The sequence below is a fragment of the Podarcis raffonei genome, chromosome 8 (genome assembly GCF_027172205.1).
Source record: "Podarcis raffonei isolate rPodRaf1 chromosome 8, rPodRaf1.pri, whole genome shotgun sequence".
Lineage (NCBI taxonomy): Eukaryota > Metazoa > Chordata > Lepidosauria > Squamata > Lacertidae > Podarcis > Podarcis raffonei.
The window spans coordinates 37975986-37994889 of record NC_070609.1 but is presented as its reverse complement, the minus strand read 5'-3'; the positions used below and the strand labels follow the sequence as shown (position 1 = coordinate 37994889).

The 18904-nt window shown below is 43.3% G+C and overlaps 2 protein-coding genes across 3 annotated transcripts in view; one reads left to right on the top strand and one right to left on the bottom strand.

The window, feature by feature from the left end:
- The window catches only part of SS18L2 (SS18 like 2), a 283426-nt gene that overhangs the window by 9217 nt on the left and 255305 nt on the right, over nucleotides 1-18904 (top strand). The gene's annotated exons all lie outside the window — the stretch shown is intronic.
- GARRE1 (granule associated Rac and RHOG effector 1) overlaps nucleotides 1-18904 on the bottom strand; it is a 64665-nt gene that overhangs the window by 2651 nt on the left and 43110 nt on the right. For both annotated transcript variants that reach the window (XM_053399294.1, XM_053399292.1), the window contains exons 3-13: nucleotides 16722-16928; nucleotides 15716-15856; nucleotides 15318-15413; nucleotides 15044-15205; nucleotides 12788-12946; nucleotides 10035-10132; nucleotides 9780-9905; nucleotides 4785-5830; nucleotides 3269-3434; nucleotides 2172-2306; nucleotides 765-843 (exon numbers count right to left, since the gene is read on the bottom strand). In XM_053399294.1, the coding sequence (XP_053255269.1) occupies nucleotides 765-843; nucleotides 2172-2306; nucleotides 3269-3434; nucleotides 4785-5830; nucleotides 9780-9905; nucleotides 10035-10132; nucleotides 12788-12946; nucleotides 15044-15205; nucleotides 15318-15413; nucleotides 15716-15856; nucleotides 16722-16928 (2415 nt within the window). The remainder of the gene's footprint in view (nucleotides 1-764; nucleotides 844-2171; nucleotides 2307-3268; nucleotides 3435-4784; nucleotides 5831-9779; nucleotides 9906-10034; nucleotides 10133-12787; nucleotides 12947-15043; nucleotides 15206-15317; nucleotides 15414-15715; nucleotides 15857-16721; nucleotides 16929-18904) is intronic.

The window sequence follows — 18904 nt, the reverse complement described above, 5'->3', positions numbered from 1 at the left end:
CTGGAGCAGTTTAACTCTGTCCCATGTAAACCACTACGTCCTGGACCAACAGCACACATAAGGGGCCCACTCATAGCCCCACTTCTAGTGCCTTCCCTAGAGAGCACTAAAGCCACAGAATACAGGAACAGGAAGAGCCAATATTCTTGTCTCTTACAGATGGAAGGGGAGCAATGAAGAAGAAACTCTCCCACAGTTCCTTCTCCTACCCTGGTTAGAACTTGGACTATTATTGCAGTTAGTGCCACCTCTTTGCCATTTCTGCAACACTCCAAAAGCACTCCTTTGGGGAAGAGCCACCTAGCCTAGCCACCTAGGAGGAAGAGCCACCTAGCCATGTTGCTTGGCAGCCTGTTGAGGTCAAAGCCCTCCTACATCAATCACCACACAGAGCAATACCGTTCACCTGGGAAGTTCTCCCAGCAGCCCAATATATTATCTGGCTTTCAGAGAAGGGGAGGGGGAAATGCATCTCCAATGGATCTACACCCCATAAGATCAAAGTAAAAGTGAAACATTTTGGAGTCACCAATAAATTCCATGGAGCATATTCAGTTGTCTATAATAAAAAATGAAGCAGTGCAGTTTTGCTGGCCTTAAAATCTGGAAGTATAGTGAAATTGACTATTTAAAACTGGGCTGAATTCAGGCAACATTTTTACTGAGGGTTTTTTTTTAAAAGAAAAGCCACCTGGAATCCCATCAAAGAGGCCCCCTCCACCATTAGCCACCCAAAAAGAGGCACTATACAGCCTGATACTTGCCTGACTATGATCATCCACTGTAGAAAGGAGTGGTGGGGAAGGAAGTGTGCTCGGGTCTTGCTCCCCACTGCTGTGTTTCCTGTGTTATCCAATGAGAGGAAATGGTTGGTTAGTGTCATGGCAGGGTCTTAAATGAGAAAATATTCTTCAGTTCTGACAACACTTTATGCTGTATTTCCATGGTCAAAATAGAGGGCAATAGGAGTTTTACAACTGAAGTACACTTGTACTAAGGGCCTTTGCATCTAACTCGCTACTTTCATGGCAATTAAAGGTTTATGGATTAAAGTAAACTTTCAGACACCTAGCCAACAAGGCAGATAGAAGTCTATGGCACAGCAGCAGCTAGGCCATACTGCAGCCAATAAAAACTGTGGACCAAATAGCCATAGGATGGTCACAATCACTATTCATTAGGGACCACAGGGTTCTTGTCCCTAAGAATAGCTTGGCTTATGCCTTGGGGAAGCCTTCAAGCAGGACACCAAGGCTACAAACCTCCCTTGGCAGTAGCAGCTCTGCCTCAGCAGCATTTGGTTTTCAGAGGAATATTATTTATGAACATGGACTCAACGCCAGGCATGCTGTTGTCAAAACTGTGTGACATTGGCCTTGTTGAGAAAAGTCTGCCTTCTCTATTCGACATCAGCTTTCTTGTTCTTCAATCAGCAGGACTGATTAACTAGACTTTCAATTGTGGATCCTCTTTTCTGTCACTGGGCACTTTTAACAGCTTCATGGTTATTTCACAGCCACAAATCTGGTGCTTGCTGCTGGGTGTGCTCAAGAGGGAGCCACAGCCAATCCACATTTGCATTTTCAAACACCTGTTTGCCACATGTCTATTATTATTCCTTTCTATAATAAATAATAATAATAATAATAATAATAATAATAATAATAATAATTATTATTATTATTATTATTATTATTATTATTATTATATTTTTTTAAAAAGCACGCCTGTCACTATAGCAGAGACTTAACACATGCAGCACGTCCATGTGGCTTTCCTAGCTTCCACCAATGCAGGCATGTACTAATGAGCAGGAATAAATCCCACAAGACAAATTAAGGGGAAAGGAGTCAGAACCACAACCAGAAATGGAAGATTATAGCATATTCCCCAAACCCTCTGGGCCCTGGTTTCTTTTCTTGTTTCTTTCAAAGGGCTGAGACAACTGCAAGCTCAGGTAACATTAAAGGAGAAACAAAATGTAGGTGGCAAGACAGCCAAGAGTAGTTCAGATTTCTTTCTTATTTCCAAACCTAGCTTGGCCTTGTGACTCACACTTGGCACAGGAAAGTTTTGGAACAGCCTGACCCTTGCAAGTTAAGGTGGCAAAATCTTTATCCACCAGCAAAACCAAAGATTTTGCCTACTGCTTTGTCAAGAAGTCAACTCACCTTCTTTGCTTGACTGCAGCAACAATATCTGGCCCTGAGAACATGGAAAACAGACTGTCTCCATTGGCAGAGGAAGTCTCATCACTGGAGCTGGCAGAGTCGCCCTGAGTACCTGACCAGCTGCTTGCCATCTCCCTGAGATGAGAGCAGGGAAGCAATCAAGAGAAAGAGACAAACAGTAGAGATGTGAGCGGTGGCAGGGAGGCTCACCACCCTAGTTGCTCTTAAACGTTACTGAAACTTCATAGGGCAAGAAGAAAAATCTCCATGAACGCTAACACTAAAATAAGACTAAACTGACAAATTCAGCATCATCTTACAGCATTTATCCCATGGCTTATTCAGGCACTGCATATGGAATCCATATCCCCTCTAAGGACCCAGTACATATTCACTTAACAACCCTTTAAAACTGGTATTACTGCAGCGGCAGCCAAGGTGGTGTCCTGCAGATGTTGAGGACTCCAGCTCCCATCAGCTCCAGCCTGCACAGTTAATGGCTAGGAATGATGGGACCTGGAGTCCAACCACATCAGAAAGGTGCTACCTTGGCTGCCCTTGCATTACAGCCTCAGAACCAAAGCAGAAAATATCAACATGCACCACGGAAATGAAGTCCTGAACTTGGAAGAGCTTCAGTATAAATATTATAAACAGGCAACTCCCTGTTTGCACAGGGGTTCCGTTCCGGGTCACTGTGTGCAGAAGGCACACGTAAGCTCATTCTGCCCCCGCACCAACCCCTTCTGGGAACGAAAGCAGCACACGTGTTGGCAGCTGCATATGAATTGGGACCACGCAAAGTGGTCACGCATACACACACTAAAATTTATACACTACTTGATTGTAAAAAAACCCCTCAAAGTGGTTTACAAAAAGTTGAAACAATAAAATTGAGAAAAATTCACAACTATACTTTAAAACATATAAAAGTTTGAATACTAAAACAGATTAAAATTACCTCACCTTTCTAAGCATATGGGTAGGTATGTCTAAACAAGATATGTAACTGATGCAGCAAAAATCCCTAATTTACTATATTTTACAACTGCTTGCAAAGCTGGAGGTACACAAGGGTGCCACAGATAGCTCCTTACCCTTCTGTGAAATACTCTGGGAAAGGCCAGGTTCTGTGCGGGTCGTCAGGATGAGGCCAGTTGCTACGTGTGTTGCTGGGGCGACGGAAGTGCTGTGCTTGCCTTTTTTGTTGCATGGCCTGACTGACCCCAGCCACATAACGAGCAAACTCTGGATCAGAGCCAACTGGGAGTAAAAAAAGAAACCTGACAGTCAACTATTGACACACTTGGCTATTTCCATTGCAATGATCCGCCATCTACCCCTCAGACAGACAAACAGAGAGAATATGAGAATGTGTACACATTTATGTAGGCAAAATATGCTACATAAATCCCCAACATTGTAGCCACCAGCAGAGTAGAGAGGTGGTGGTCACATCATGCACAGAGGAAGCCCAAGAAATGCTCTGTCTGTGTGCCTGGCTATCTATCTATCTATCTATCTATCAGCTTAGATCCTATTTTAGAATGCACATCAAATAGGAAGACAGATCAATACTACTGAAATCCATTCAGTACGCTTAAATCAAGAGAAGGATCAAACAAATGAAGAATACAAGTAAGGGAGACAACCCAAAGGAAGAGTCAGGCCATACCTCGGCTCCCCTGTCAGGTCAGTCATTGCCTCCAACAACATTGTCTCCAACAACATGGAGCCAAAAAGCTGCCCATGTATATTCATATGTAAGTCCATCATCTCCACATATCATACTGCTATGGAACTTGGCAGCACATCAGACCTTTGGGGAAACTAATTTCAGAAAGTCATTGCTATTGCAATGCTTAGGAGAGACTGCTCTGCATCATAAAGATGGAACAGACTAAAGAATGTCTGAAGGAAGCAGATCCAAGAAATTAAGAGGCACAAAAATCCTGCTGTTAAGATGACTTTGTCCAAAGGAATGTTCCCCCTCTACCCAACATACTCTGAAAAACCTCAGCAAGGCAAATCTGTTCAATCCTACTAAGTTGAACAAAACTTGACTAGCAGGATGGCTAAATTGTGCTACCTTGGGAACAGGAATTGGTTGCCACAGACTTAAGTGAGCTAGAAGGCAGGAAGTGGCAGTGAGAGATGTAGGGAGCACACTTTCCCTTTTTACCCACCCCACAGAACACATCTGGGAGGTCAGGGTAGGATGCAGTAGGGAAATTCCTTGTGACTCATCAACTGTTTGAAGATCTGGACATGGGTCCCACCCACTAAATTAACATTTGTGTATTTCATAAAATTTATACACCACTTGATTGTAGAAAACTTACAAAAATAATAAAACAGTAAGATTATCAGTAAGATGACATTTTCAAAAATTACTGCCCTCAAAAACTATCTTTCCTCACCCAATATTTGGAAGACTTTTTTTAAAAGTACCCCTGCTGTTGTTTTTGCTCTTGTAATCCTATAATCTTTCCCATCACCTGCAGAAGACACAAATGGTTTGTGTCTACAGATGGGCAGCATTCAACACATTCAAACACATTACTCAATGAGCATGTGGTAGTAGAAGGTTGCATTTACTTAACATGCACATACCTGCAGGATCAAAAGGTAGAAACTCTCCCAACATCCCAAAGATTCCATCACTTTGGTCGCGGTTTGGCCACGTGTTGTTTCTAGGTCCTTGCTGCTTCTGCCCCAGCATCTCCGACATCACATTGTCCATGTAACTGTTCACAAGACCCAAACTATACAGGTCAGAGCTCAGATCAGGAAAGGGATGACTGCTCCACTGAGGCATATGAGACAACCCTGGACCAACAGTCTGGGCTGACGGCTGGCTGGAATTGGTTGGCCACTTGCCAGGTGGACGCTGCTGCTGCTGCTGGGACCCAATGGGCTGCAGCAGGTGCTGATAGTAATGCATTTGCTGCTGCTGTTGCTGCTGCTGCTGCTGCTGCTGCTGCTGGGGCTTTTGTGGCTGCTGCTGCTGCTGCTGCTGCTGTGGCAACCCTTGCTGGAGATGGTGCAAAGGCGTGTGAGACGAAGACTGGGACTGCTGTGGCACGGTGGCTGGCTTCTGCTCTGCTGCTGCCGAAGACGATGCAACCGAGTTTCTTCTTTTCACCAGTGGAGAGGTCTGCTGGGACTTGCCCATGTTGAAACCAGAGAGGAAATCTATGACCTCCTGCATTTCTTGGTCGGTTGGTAAATTCATGCCTTTGGCATCCTTGCTGTCATCTGCTTTGCTGCCATTACGCCTGTCAAGGAGGAACCCATTAACAACCTGATGGCTTCCACTCTGTGCCGTTGCCTGGGCCGACTCAACAGCCCTGGGGAAGTTACCAATGTTCAGAATACTCTGCAATCGGGCATCCATATTGTTGGGCATTTTTGCTTTATCCTCTGAGTTGTTAGCTATGAAAAGGTTTTTGGAAGGTGTACTAGGAATGGAGTAACTTCCACTGCTGCTTGAACTGGAACAGGATGTTTTCTTTGTAAATCGTGAAGTCAGCTTCGAGAAAGTCCTTTGCAATCCACCCGTTGATTTGCTCCCATTTCCAGATGGTAAGTCAATGTGACCCCCGAAGTCACAGATCTCACGCTGAAGCTGGATCTGAATACACGGCAAAGCCTGCTCTCTGTTTAACAAAAAGAACCCTCTATTTCAGGCAAAAAAAGCAACATTCACCAACTTCAAAACAACTTTACAGTAATTAGGACTAAGGCGTGCAATCTGGAGGTATTGAAAAGTATGATAATGTATAAAACAGGGGTGCCTAACCATTTTTGAGTTGGGAGTTGCACTGACCCATGGTCAACACTCCGAGGTCTGTTTATCAAAGTGGGAGTGAACAAAGGAGTCATTCTGTTTTTTGAAAAAGGTCACAAAACTTTTGATATTACAAAATCACAGCAGGGCCTGCAAGAGTGGCCAGTAAGATGATTTTTAAAATGACAAATTTTAGCAGGGGGACCCAACAAAAAACCTTTTGACATCACAGTGGGGTACCTATGGAAGCAGTCATTAAACATTATTATTATTATTATTATTATTATTATTATTATTATTATTATTATGTTAAAAAGCAGCAACAACATCATCATCAATAACTTTTTTTTAAAAAAAATTGACATAGAGGTAGTGGGGGTCTTTGAGGGCATCATTGGGTGGCGTTCAAGCAAGTTGTACTCAGCTTAGACGTACTGAAAATAATGGACCTCATTAATTTCCATGGGTCTACTGTGAGTAAAACTTAGTTGAATACTACCCATTGTATCAAACCAGGGGACCTATGGAAGTGGTAATGTAGGAAAAAATGTTTATTTTTTTGAAATGGAAAATTTGGGATCTTAGAAGATGCCTGGCATTACAGCAGGGGGACCCATAGCAGCAGTCATTTTTTAAAAAAGACAAATCTGAGGGGAGGCTCAAAAAACTTTGTGAGCCAGATGTGGCAACCGCCAGTATAAAAGGTTAACCAAGCTAAGGAAAAATCAAAGCATTCACAAAATTGTGGATTAGACAGTCCAATATTTATTTCTTATTGATATGTGTGAGCTGCCCCATAACTTAGTTTTTTCACAATAAGATGTAAGAGTGTTAAGTATTTATTGATCTTAATTATGTTTTTACTAACCTTACTGTACTCTTGTATGTTGTATCCTGCCTTGTTATACAAGTGTGGGTTATATATACTTGAAGAAATAAATAAATGTTGTCTCAAGAAATGAACCACTATAAATCTGTCCGGGTAATATTAAGCTTCTGAATAGGGCTGGGCGTTGTTGGGTTCTCAAAATCGCAGTATATCACCAGCCAAACATCAAGGTTTGGCGATAAACCATGATGTTGTAAAAAGCTGCATTGGCCCCAGCCTGCGAGGTGTTGGATGAAACTGCTGCAGCTGTCACCATGGGAGCTGAGGCGCTTTCACCTTAGCACCTTGCAGGCTGTGGCCAATACAGCTGGCCATGATCTGCTGCTGAGCCGGGTGGTGGTGGCGGGGAGCGGAAAGGCTCCTGCACCTAGCTGAGCGAGCCCTGAGTCCGCACTGCTCACACACAACCAGCAGGGGGCCCGGGGTTCCTTGGCCAGGCTGTGCTGGGGGTGGGAGGGCACCTGCCCCCAGCGGAGCCAGCCCCGGTGTCCCTGCCACTCCCGCTACAGCAGCAAGGACCTTGGGGCTCCTTGGCCAGACTGTTGTTTGGTGGCATGGGGGCAGGTGACCTACCCTGAATAGGGCGCAAAGCCATCCTATTCACGCCTTGTGGAAAGGGGCTGCTGGAGAGTGCTGGGCCTGCCAGTAGCATCAAAGAGCCCCTCTGCCGCCTGGCTGCCTTCTACCGGAAGGGTGGGCTTTATTTTTCTGGGAGGAAAGATGCAGCACACCCTTCCAGACAAGGCAGTCAGGCGGTAGCAGGAGCAGGGTGGGGCTCTCTCAGCTGGAAAGGGCAGGCTTCCCAGCTGAGCAGCCCTGATCCCGCTTCTACTCACCAGTGCAGCTTGTTTCTCCCTCTGCCAGGGCAGAGTGCAATGGAAGTTTCACCAGTGGTATATCACTGGTGAAACTGCCGCCGCTTGAGTCCCTCTGCCTCCAGCTCCCAGCTAGTTTGTTTCTTCCTCAGTGCACTGGGCGCTGCAGGCAGAGGGACGCAAAAACAGTGACTTTCACCAGCAATATACCGCTGAGTGAAGATGTCATTGCAATCTCCCTACCCCCACCCCCAATACCCGTCCTGGGCGATATATTGATATATCGCCCAGTGCTACTTCTGAACATGGACCTACCAATGAAAACAGCACAACACAGCCAAGTAAACTGAGAAAATGTTTTGTTTAAACAATGCAGCATGCTCAGTGCTCAACTTCCACCCATGCCAGGAGGACACATCAGCCACCCAGCCTGCTGGGTCTATAGTCACATGAGGTAAAGGAGGTAAGGCAACAGAAGGGACTACAGACAGCTCCCCTGTGCATAGGGGTGAGACTATTATGTTTTTTATTAGTTCCCAGCAAAGGTTGTTGCTTGGGGAGGGGAGTTCCCTCAGTTTTCCATTGGGAGAGGGTGTTGCTTGCTTGGATTCAACATTATGAGACATGATGGGCAATCAAGAATGGGGTGGCAAAGAGAAGCAAATGTTTAGTCAAAGCTGGCTTTGTGGGCAAGATGGTGGTGAAGGAATTTAACAGAAGCAGAAGGGAGCAAAGACAAGCAGTGCTTGCCCCGTTATCCTGCTCCATTGTTTTAGAGAATTGTGTTTTTTAAAAAATGGCAAAGCGTTTGCTATTATTGCTGAAGTTTGTAAAGTCTGGTGGTAAATAAAATACTGTTTTCTCTTACATGGCCGCCAGACTTTCCTGTTTTACTGATAACTGTCTGGATAAGGTATTTAGGCCTGTTCTTGGACATTTGGTATCACTGGGTATTGAGCTATGCCTCAGTCCAGGACTGAAGGCTAGAGAGGTGGTAATCTTAAAAGGTGCATCTGGTGAAAAATGTTACTATATGTTGTTGGAGATCAGTGTATTCTGCTAGAGTACTAGCAATCAGGTTATCCTAAAAATAGCAGTATCTCCCAATTTTTCATTTTTTTGTGTAACCTTCAGTATTTTATGTAATTAATGGTGTTTAACATTGCCTCTTTCCAGTTTATGACTGGATGTTGCCTTTCAAGCAAGTTGTGTATCTAGTCTCACCAATTATTTTACAGGCCACATTTCTCAATTACATAAAGAGCTTGCATCAAAGTCCACTGAACTCACTACATGCTGGTGGTCAGGTCTTAAGATCTGAGCTTAAACACATCTAGGTATAGACTGACCTCATTTTTCTCCAGGTGCTTATAATTTATTTGGCAATCTGATGGAACCTATTTCCAGCCACTGATCAGCCTAAATTTTCCAATTCCCCTGATCTGCCTTCCTTCCTTTGAAAAAGAGAAGGTCAGGGGATTATCCTTTAAAAAGGAAAGAGAACTGCACTATGCTTACTCATCTTTGCCCTACTCAGTCTAATAACAAGGCAAATTTCTCAGGTTTGCTCTGGCCTTCTGCTCACATTATAGCTGCTTTTTGTGAGCACATACTAACAAGAAGCAGCATTTCACTATTACAAAGTTTTGCAGCAGATTTGCTCTGTACTCACAAGTAAGGTCAATACCTCTGGTGAAGTGCCATCCTGTTCCTGGTGCCATCTGAATCTCACAAGGCCTCCCCTTTGCAGCCTTATCAGTGGTGGCAGGCAGCAGCCATGCAATCTGTTTCTCATTTTTTTTGTTCCCACAATGCCCAACAATATGTCACTCTGGGAATGTCAAAAATGGCAGCTTCCTATCTACCCACTGAGGCTGCGAGGTGGCCCAGCTCAGTCCCCTTGAGGCAGTGGGGCTTCAGCAGATGCCCAGCAATGCCCAGGTACTGCTACCAGTACATTCCCACTACTTAGCCTTCAACATTAAGATGTAGTAGCCTTGGCTGAAACTTGTCATTGCCATCTTCTCTTGTCACATGTGACCGAGTGTTCCTGTATGAGGCATCATCTGTGCATAACCCTTATGTGGTAAGAGTGCAGAACAAATCATACCTACCTTCCCTCCTTCCAACGATTTAAGTCAAACACTGCAGTATAAAGCACATCCACTAGTCCCAAAGTTTTCTCTGGATCCAGGCTTCTCTGCAGCAGAGACATTGTTGCAGGATCTTCTTTCAGGCACCTAAGGAAACAATTTTTAATAACAAATCTCCGGTCAACAACACTCACTTTCATTCCAAAAATTAATGTCCCTATTTATTTGTTTATTTAAAGCTTGCCCGAGTTTTCCGAAGTAGTAAGTCATAATTACCATGTTGATGGGACTTGAACCACAATTCTGGAACCTTCTAAACTGATTTGTGGTGCATATGCTTCTTTGTTTTCAATCTGTGCTGTATCCACAACGACCTATTCAAGAAGAAAAAAGCAGTAAGCGATAGAGTAAGACGTCACTCCCTAAAACTAGCGAAAGCACCACCCCACTGCTACAGGGGCTGGACATCAGTCTACTGCATTCAACCACTAGGCAAGCAAGAGGGGCACGTGTAGGGAATTTTAATCGGGGTGCGTGGGTGTAGAAGAATCGTTTCACATTTACTCTGATAAATCCTACAGTGTAACATCTGAAAAGGCCACTGTTAACTAAAAAGAGGAAGGCTTATCTAAAGATTTTTCAGCTGCACATGATCTGGGCCTTTCCTTTTGTCCTCCTTTTGGGAGGCTGCAACTACTTGATATCTAGTAAACCATTTTATAGTTCTACCCTCTCAATTTACTACCTATGATTATAAAACAAGTTTTCACAATAAGATTATCCTGCATTCTATCTGGATAGTTAAGGTGCTGCAAAATTTGGAATGTTATAAAAAGGAACAGCTTCCTTGCTATCAGCATAGGACAGGGAGACACTGAGGCCTCATAAAGAACAACAAAGAAATGCAGAGTTCAGAAGTCCTATCCTATGATTTAGTGGAAACACTGCCTGCACAATGCCCATACATTTAAAGGCTCTCCTCCATACCCAATGAAGCCTTGAGATCTTAAAGTTCAATTGTGGGAGTGTATATATCAGTGGTATTTATTTTCCATATTTTCAGGTAGTTATATACCACTCAATATTCAGGATTTCTAAGTGGCGTTGTAGTATATGCCAACAGCATTTCAACGGATGAGGAAGCACGTTACCAACTCCTTGTGTTTCATTTATCTAAACAAGCTAATCTCACAGTACAGCCATTTCTCACGCCCAGCCTGGGAAATGACTCCCGACTTCCATTGTTCTGGCTTTACAGATGTTTCCTCCATAACACCCACCTAGAGGACAATCTAAACAACAGAAGATAATGTCTCATCGGTACACCAAATTAGAAGCAATGAAAGTAGAACATAAACATGCAGATATCACTGCTTCTATCCAGCAAAAAAGAGGAGTCTGTGGCAATTTCTGTCCATCTAATTGAAGTCCCTGCTCTAGTCACATTATCACATGACTTGGGCCAACATCACATATCAAAAATGTGAATGAGAAGACTGATGGCAAGAGCAGATTTCTTAAGAGTCTGCACAGGCAGTGTTTTCAAAATGGGAAATTGCAGTTTAAAAGAAATCATAATTGTTGCACAGTACAAGACCATAAAATAGCAGCAGCAGAAGCAGCAGCACTATTTGGGGGGCCAATTCCTCGACTTCCCATCAACATGGATTTCTTCTCAGAAAGACAGCAAAAGAACACACTGCAGTGATTTCTGCAGGTGAAGCAGCTAACTTTCATGGCTTGGTACCCCTGGAGGCAAACCACCCCTTACCCCCGCTACTACAACTAAGGCCCTACTTGTACTTATTCCTTCTTTTCAACTAAGCACTGGTACTTCTCATTTTCTTCTACACAAAGGCAACAATTTCAAATCTCAAACACTTGTTTTATTGCTTATACCTTCCTCCAAGGAAGTGAGTGCTCTGAGTGGCATTTCCTCCCTGAATCTAAACCTAACACTCCAGTTGCTACAACAACTCAGCTCTTGGTTACAGTGACCAGAGTTACTTTGAGACTGAGCAGACAAAGAAAAACTACCCAAACCTTGCAATGCCTCTTATTCATTGGAGTCAAGGATCTTGTGCGATAAGGTAGATGGAGATAGTGATTCGTGTGATATATAAATTCCCCAAAACAAAAGGGATCACGGAGAAGCTGGTCAATTAATAGCATCATCTTATATACAAATATTGAGTGTGGATCCGTATGGAGCCAAATCTGCACCATCCATGCACAAGAGGAAGGAATCAGTAGGCTGGGGCAAACCCCAAGGTTTGTAGAGGTACAAAAGCCTATTGGGGATGGGGATGAAAAATGCCCAAAGTGAGTTGGTTGTGCTCAGTGGCCATGGGATACTGACTGTTAGGAGGAAGAAAACAGATGGGGAAGGAGGGGGTATGGAATGGGGTATCCTGGAAAAGGACACAGGTGACTGACTGGCATACAAAACAAAGCACTCTACACTGCAACCATCAGCAACAGGTTCCAACATATAGATGATGACCCATATGTTTTTCAGAACTAAATTATATTTGCCACATGTCAGCTGTCCCCTTCTTTTTACTCTCCTCACATAGCCTGACTCCCTTGCCTCTGAAGACCTTCTGCCTGGAAACCGCTAGCCAAGGAAGATGATTTCCATCCATGAGCTGAGTATGCTCCAACTGCTCAGTACCATTACATGGCTCTAGAGGTCCTCAGTGGGAGCTGCCTGCTGCCAGCAAAGGAGACATGCCCCCTCACCATAATGGGCTTAGTGAGCTCCAGGTGCTTGACCCGATTGCCTTGCCTCAGAGTACCAAAGCAGACTCACTACCTGGCAGCACCAGAGAAGACCAAGGATGAGGGCAGGAAAGACTGCCTGAACAATCTTGGCACCAAATCGATAAACACTATTTTGTTTCTTAAATTATGCTTGAACGAGATTATATTGGGCAAATATTTTGGAAGCTGCCCTGAGATATCCTTGGAGCTGTAAAGAACGATTTAAGTATTCTAAAATCAACACTTGTGCACTCATGGCTACTTACCAGCCCAGCTTGGCCAAACAACAACTGTACAGCCGTCTTACATGCACCCCGCCATGTAGAAGGGCAAACTTGGTTCAGCACTTCAGTCACAGGAGAGTCATCCCTTGGGGTCACTCCATTATGGCAGCCAGCTTCTTTAATTAGTTGTATCATCGTGTGCTGCAAAAACAAGAACACAAAACAAGATTGCTATGCAGGAAGCAAGCAAGTCATGATACCCTTTCCCCACTCCCCCCACCATGCATGCAGGCACTTTGGTAATTAAGCCATATATAAACACCTTACATAAATACTGATGACTGCAGTTATTACTTAAATCAGTGTTCAAATTATGATGGTTCTAGCCCAAAACTTCCCCCCGTGCCTGCTGTTTCCAGTGGTCATCAGCACCCTCATTCCAATGGTGATGTCTCTGTTTCATACTATATCTGTGTAGATTCCCTGAATTCAGGAGGAAACACACAGCAACCAGGGCTGGGGTTCCAATGGCTTATTAGAAGTAGCATGAGAATATGTGGAATGATAATAAAGGGGAGGCTGCTGAAGAAGAGAGGCGGGGGCTATCAGATCTATTATTACAAAGAGTGCTGTGGCTCTCTAAAAATTTTTTTTTAAAAAATTATAGAATAAGTCTTCATGGATTATTGTCCACTTCATCGGATGCATGGATTTTCTAATATGCATGGTACATGCCACATATTGGAGAATGGAGGCTTAGATGTTCACAGTGTTAAAATATGTATGTGTATTTTTAAAACTTCATATGAGAACCAAATAAAGTCTTAACCCAACTACCAGCTTGCTTAAGAATTTCAGAGTTGAAGGCAACACACTCTGGCCACTGCCATTGGCCTAGGCCCTTGGGAGGTTGCTTCTCCGCAACTCCCAGAAAGGACATCATTATAAGGGGGAGAGTAGCCTGGTCTCATCCGGTGTGGAGAAAAAGTTTGTGTCTTCCTCCCTGCCAGACAGAATATTTGGGTCCCGCTGCCAATTGTCCTGGGACTGCAGAAGCAAATGGAAAGGACACTCTGGTCCCAACCATCGGCCAAGGGAACAAGAGTCACCAACTGCTATTCAAGAGAAGAAGAACAAGGGAAGGTCATCCTGGCCCCAGCTGGATTATAAATAGCTCACCCACTTCCTTCTGGCCTTAAAGAACTGGCCTCCCTCCTACACTATCTCTCCACTTCCCTTCCATTGAGTGTGCCTTTGTAAGCCCAATAAGATATCCCAGCTGTTTTTAAAACCAATATAAGTCATTTTGGAAGACAACTGTCTGAAAAGAGGGATAAAATGATAGTAAATTTAAAAAAAAAAAATTACCCAGGAGTGATGCAAAAGATACAAAATTAGGACAATCCTGTTTGACGCTAACTTTTTATGGAACAATTCACCATGCTGAAGGTTCAAAACATATCTTTGCAGGAAACCTCTTGCACCAAATAGTGGCCCAAATCCTCTGTCATGAATCACAGTTCCCTTTTTTCAAGCCACTGAGCTGTGGCCGATTTCTTTCCATACTAAACCAGGCCAATCAATTCCATACACTGCAAAAAATGTGGCTGACAAAGAACTAGGTGCTCTGGAACAGGTAACTCCAGTGCAACAAGACTGTGCCAACATCATCATCATAGTTACAGCAGCTTAGAACTTTGCAAGGAGAGACTTTGCTCTTGGTTGTGGCCATATGTGAGGATCTGTCTTCTGTCTCTCTTCACCTCTTCAGAGAGAAGTGAGGAGGCACTTCATGACAAGCAGAGTCAACATGTATACAGTCATACCTCATGTTATGTCTGCTTCAGGTTACGTTCTTTCAGGTTACATCCAGCAGCGACCCGGAAGTACCGGAAAGGGCTACTTCTGGGTTTCGCCGCTCACGCGTGCACAGAAACGCAAAATGACATCACGCGCATGCACAGAAGTGCTGCGGGTTGCACTCTTTTCATGTTGCAAACGGGCCTCCGGAATGGATCCCGTTCGCAACCAGAGGTACCACTGTACACAAAACAAGCCAGCATGTGGAGGGGAAGGAGGAGCATTTAAGAAAACTGCCTCTAACTTTTGGAGAATGCTACCAGTAAGCTTTAAGGACACAAAGCAGAAAAGATGCATCACCGGGGCTGTTAGTCCCTTCAGCCAGACTTGCTAAAGTGGGACAAGCTTTAAAATGCTTGCTTTGCATATCTATCAACACGGAGCTTGCTACCAACAAAGAAAATATTACTAGGTTTGATACAGATTTGGGGTACTTACCGTTTTGAGCTTCAGGTTATCTGCCGCCGACTCATTAAAGGATATTCCTTTTAGGAAGTGGGCACCTATCTGAACAGGAACTGTGGGGAGCTCACACTGAATGGGTTGAGAAGGGGTCTGTCTCTGGCCAGTCTGCTGGGCTTCAGCATCACTGCAACAGCCCTTTAGAGACAGAACACCAAAGCAATGTGTCAGGGAGAAATCCATATGCAAGCAATTCAGCTTTATCTACAGTAAACATCTTTGCTGGAAGAAGATTGGGGGGGGGTGTTACCTGCAAACTGGCTTCAATAGATTTTGGGTTCAAGTGGAAGCCAGCCTTCATCGCATATTCACAGTGACCCAAACTTTCCAATGCAGCTTTATATGCCTGATATTAAATAGATATATGTTTAATGGATCACATACCTGAATTTAAAACAACCACCACCCAATATCATCACAAAACCTTGCTAACCTAAAAGAGAAAATAACATCTTCCCCATGATCAATCACACCCTCCCTTAACTGAGGGGGCAGCTAAAGCTTCCAGAATGTCAGCAGTCTCTGCTGTTGGCACAGAAGCTCTCATTAAAAAGGACTTGCTCAGCAGCAACCCTACTTAAGTCCTCAGACTGCCCTACATATTTTATTCCATACTCACCCAAATGGTGATATAAAGATATAACTAACCTGCAAAGCACTGTCTATTTTCAAGTTCAATTCTTTTAGCTGGTGCTCAGGAATTGCCACACTCTGGGAGCAGAAGAGTTGCTGGACCTCGATTCCAGCCAAACAGCCATCACAACCCCTTTCTCGTAGCCGTGATGTGGCCTTCAAAGAGGACACAAAAAATGGATAAGACAAAATAGCAGTGGCTCAAAAGTGGCAAAATAAACTTTTGAGCCCCACAGTCACTATGGTGAAAGCAAACAGGAAGGGAAGTGGGTTATTTAATCTAGGTTCAGAATTTAGTTAAAGTTCTCAATTTAATCATCAGATTTGTATGACTGATTTTTCATTGCAGGGGGAGATGCAGCAGGGGGACTGCAATCTTTTAAACAAACTTGTTAACAAACCCTCATTATGGTAGCCAGCACTACTGTCGAGGTGGCAGGGAGAACTTTGTGTATGTGGATTACTTTAATTAAATTAACAAATAATTACAGATACCAACACATTAAAAATACATATAAATGTTAAGATGAGTGTAAGCTGGGAATTATGGGAATTTATGGTAAGAGAATGTACAAAATTCAACCAATATATGCGCATTCCCTAATGCAGCTAGAGATACCACTTGACTTTACGGAGTACATTATACTCCCAACCTCATGGTGGCTTGCTGGAATCTCTAGCTTATCATTATGTGGCCACAGGCCTGATTTTCTGTAGAATTCTTCAGTCTTTTGGTAGTTTTAGAAACCAAAAAATTACCAACACACAAGCTGCAAGTTACTACCACTATGAAAAGTAAAGCCACTTTGCCAGAACTAAATGTATGTTACCACTTTCAAGCCTGTGAGGTTTTTTTTAAGCTGCTTTGAGGTTTTTTCTTACAATCAAGCAGTATACATTTTTTATGAAATATAAATAAATAGGCTATGCTTGGGAGCTACCTAGCAGCACCTAGGTGGAGACAGAACACTGAATTTTGGACTGTTGACCAGATCCAGCAACACAGCAATTACATCTTTACCTCAGCCGCTCCTCTCCATGACCGCACAGCTTCTTCTAGCTCAATTGTGGGACTTGCACTGGATGTCTCAGCCATATTAGAATTCTTTCTTTCCTGAGCTACAGCTTCCGTAAAACATGAATGAGCCACTGGTTGGACCTTCTGCAATGCTTGGGATAAAAACTGAAAATGAACCTGCATCACTGTCAAGAAACATCGTCCAAGTACCTATGAAAATGAAAAAACAAAAACAAAAGGATATTCTTCCATTCAGTTATTTGTAAGTGTGTTCTGGTGTTTGAACTAAATTTTCCCATGTGAAAATATCTGATTGACATTCATACAAATACATTATTACCCTACATCTAATCTAAAAATTAATAAAAGCACAAAATGAAGCAGTGGTTACTTACACTGAAGGCTCCATCCTGTGTGGCATATTGAGGGATCTAACTGAGTTGCCACTCCTCCCACACAATGACCTAAGTTAGTCATGTCCATTAATTTCAATGGGTCTACTCTGAGTAGAACTTAGTTGGCTACAACCCAGTATTTTGAGGATTCTGTGGTTAAATGCACTAGACACAATAACTGCAGTAAAGTACATTTGCTTGCCTCACTTTTGGAGCATGTAGCATGCATAAGCAGCCGTTCAGACAGGCTGTAAGAGAGGGAGACATGGGCCTCCACGGCCTCTTCCATCTAAAAGTTCTCTGTAACTAAGAGCTTGTTTCCCCACCCCTACCAATTCCTTTTCCTTTTGTGCCTTTTAGATTGTATACCCAAGGACAGAGACTGTATTATCACTGATAACTGTAACTTGCTCTGCAGCCTGTTTCAGCAGAAGAGGGGGATAAAAATGCTTTAAATAAATTTAAATAAGTATTTCAATAAGGCAAATAGATATACGACTTCTTTTTAGAATACGTTTCCCCTTTTAATAAATTCATTTACTGGCTGAGTTTGTCAAAATGCTAACAGCTAATTCTACTTAAGCAGAACTGCTGGTGGTAGTGGCTCCCCCTCCTCCCTGCCCATTCCATCTAGTCTCCCTTCAACATTCCTTTATGATTCGATCATTTCCCCTCTTTGTACAAAGTTTAAACTGAACAGTTTAGGTATGCCGACTGGCCTCTCCAGTGCAGTTTCCTTATTTTAAGAAGTATTCAGCTAGCACACACACACACACATACGTAAAAAAAATATTGCAATGGTTAAGCCTGTCAATACGATTCTTATGGAAAGAATGACACTCTGATTCTGGGTTCTTACAGAATTCAGTTTATTTAGGCCAAGGGCTACTTGTCTCAAATTATTAGTAAAGCTTATTTTAAAAGTTGAAACTGATGAGACTCCAGAGCACACTCCAACAGAAAAGCTCCTTTCTTCTGGGGGCCACTGGTTAAGGCAAACAGCAAGAACACATTTTGCAGTACTGCAGACTATTTTGCAAGATTGCAGAAAGTACAACTCTAAAAAGTGATACAAATACAAATCTACTGTGTTGGTTCCCTTTCTAAAACATTATAACTAAAGGGGGGGGTGGCAGCGGCGATGTAGACTGGTATGGCTTAAGAGCCAGCCTCTGTGCTCACCATCCACACCTAAAACAGGTGAAGGGAGTTGTTCTCACATTTACACAAAAGCCTGGATAACATAATCAACAAATGGAAGAAATTGCTGCTGCTACTCACCTCCACCAAACTGCAGCACAAGCAAGAACTCAGGGGCAGGGATGTAGGGCTAGGAGTCTCCCCTGTCTAAAATGTTGGGAAGCTGTTCTCAGTAGTAGAATACTGAGCTAAATGCAATGGTCTGACTCAGTACCAGGCAGATTTCTGTGTTCCTGTGCTGCTGAACAAAGCAGAATTGGGGACACCAGCTAAAGTGTCCATTGAGTCTTTTATAATGTAACAATATAGAACTAGGATGAAATTCTCTCTGCTTCTTTTCCATCTCAGGGCCAATTTTATTATCTGTTACACAATCTGAATTGTGACACATGTGTGTTCACATACATTTTTGGCTCCATATGTAAGCAATGGATGTATCCTGGGGGCTGGATTCCTGCAGCATACTGGTATAGTGCTTGCCTCAAACTTTGTGCTGTGCATTCTGGGAACAGGCAGTACTTGATACTGTGTACCTGAAAATTTTATAACATGTCATGCAGCCCCAATTTAAAACGACAACCCTGTAAGGGC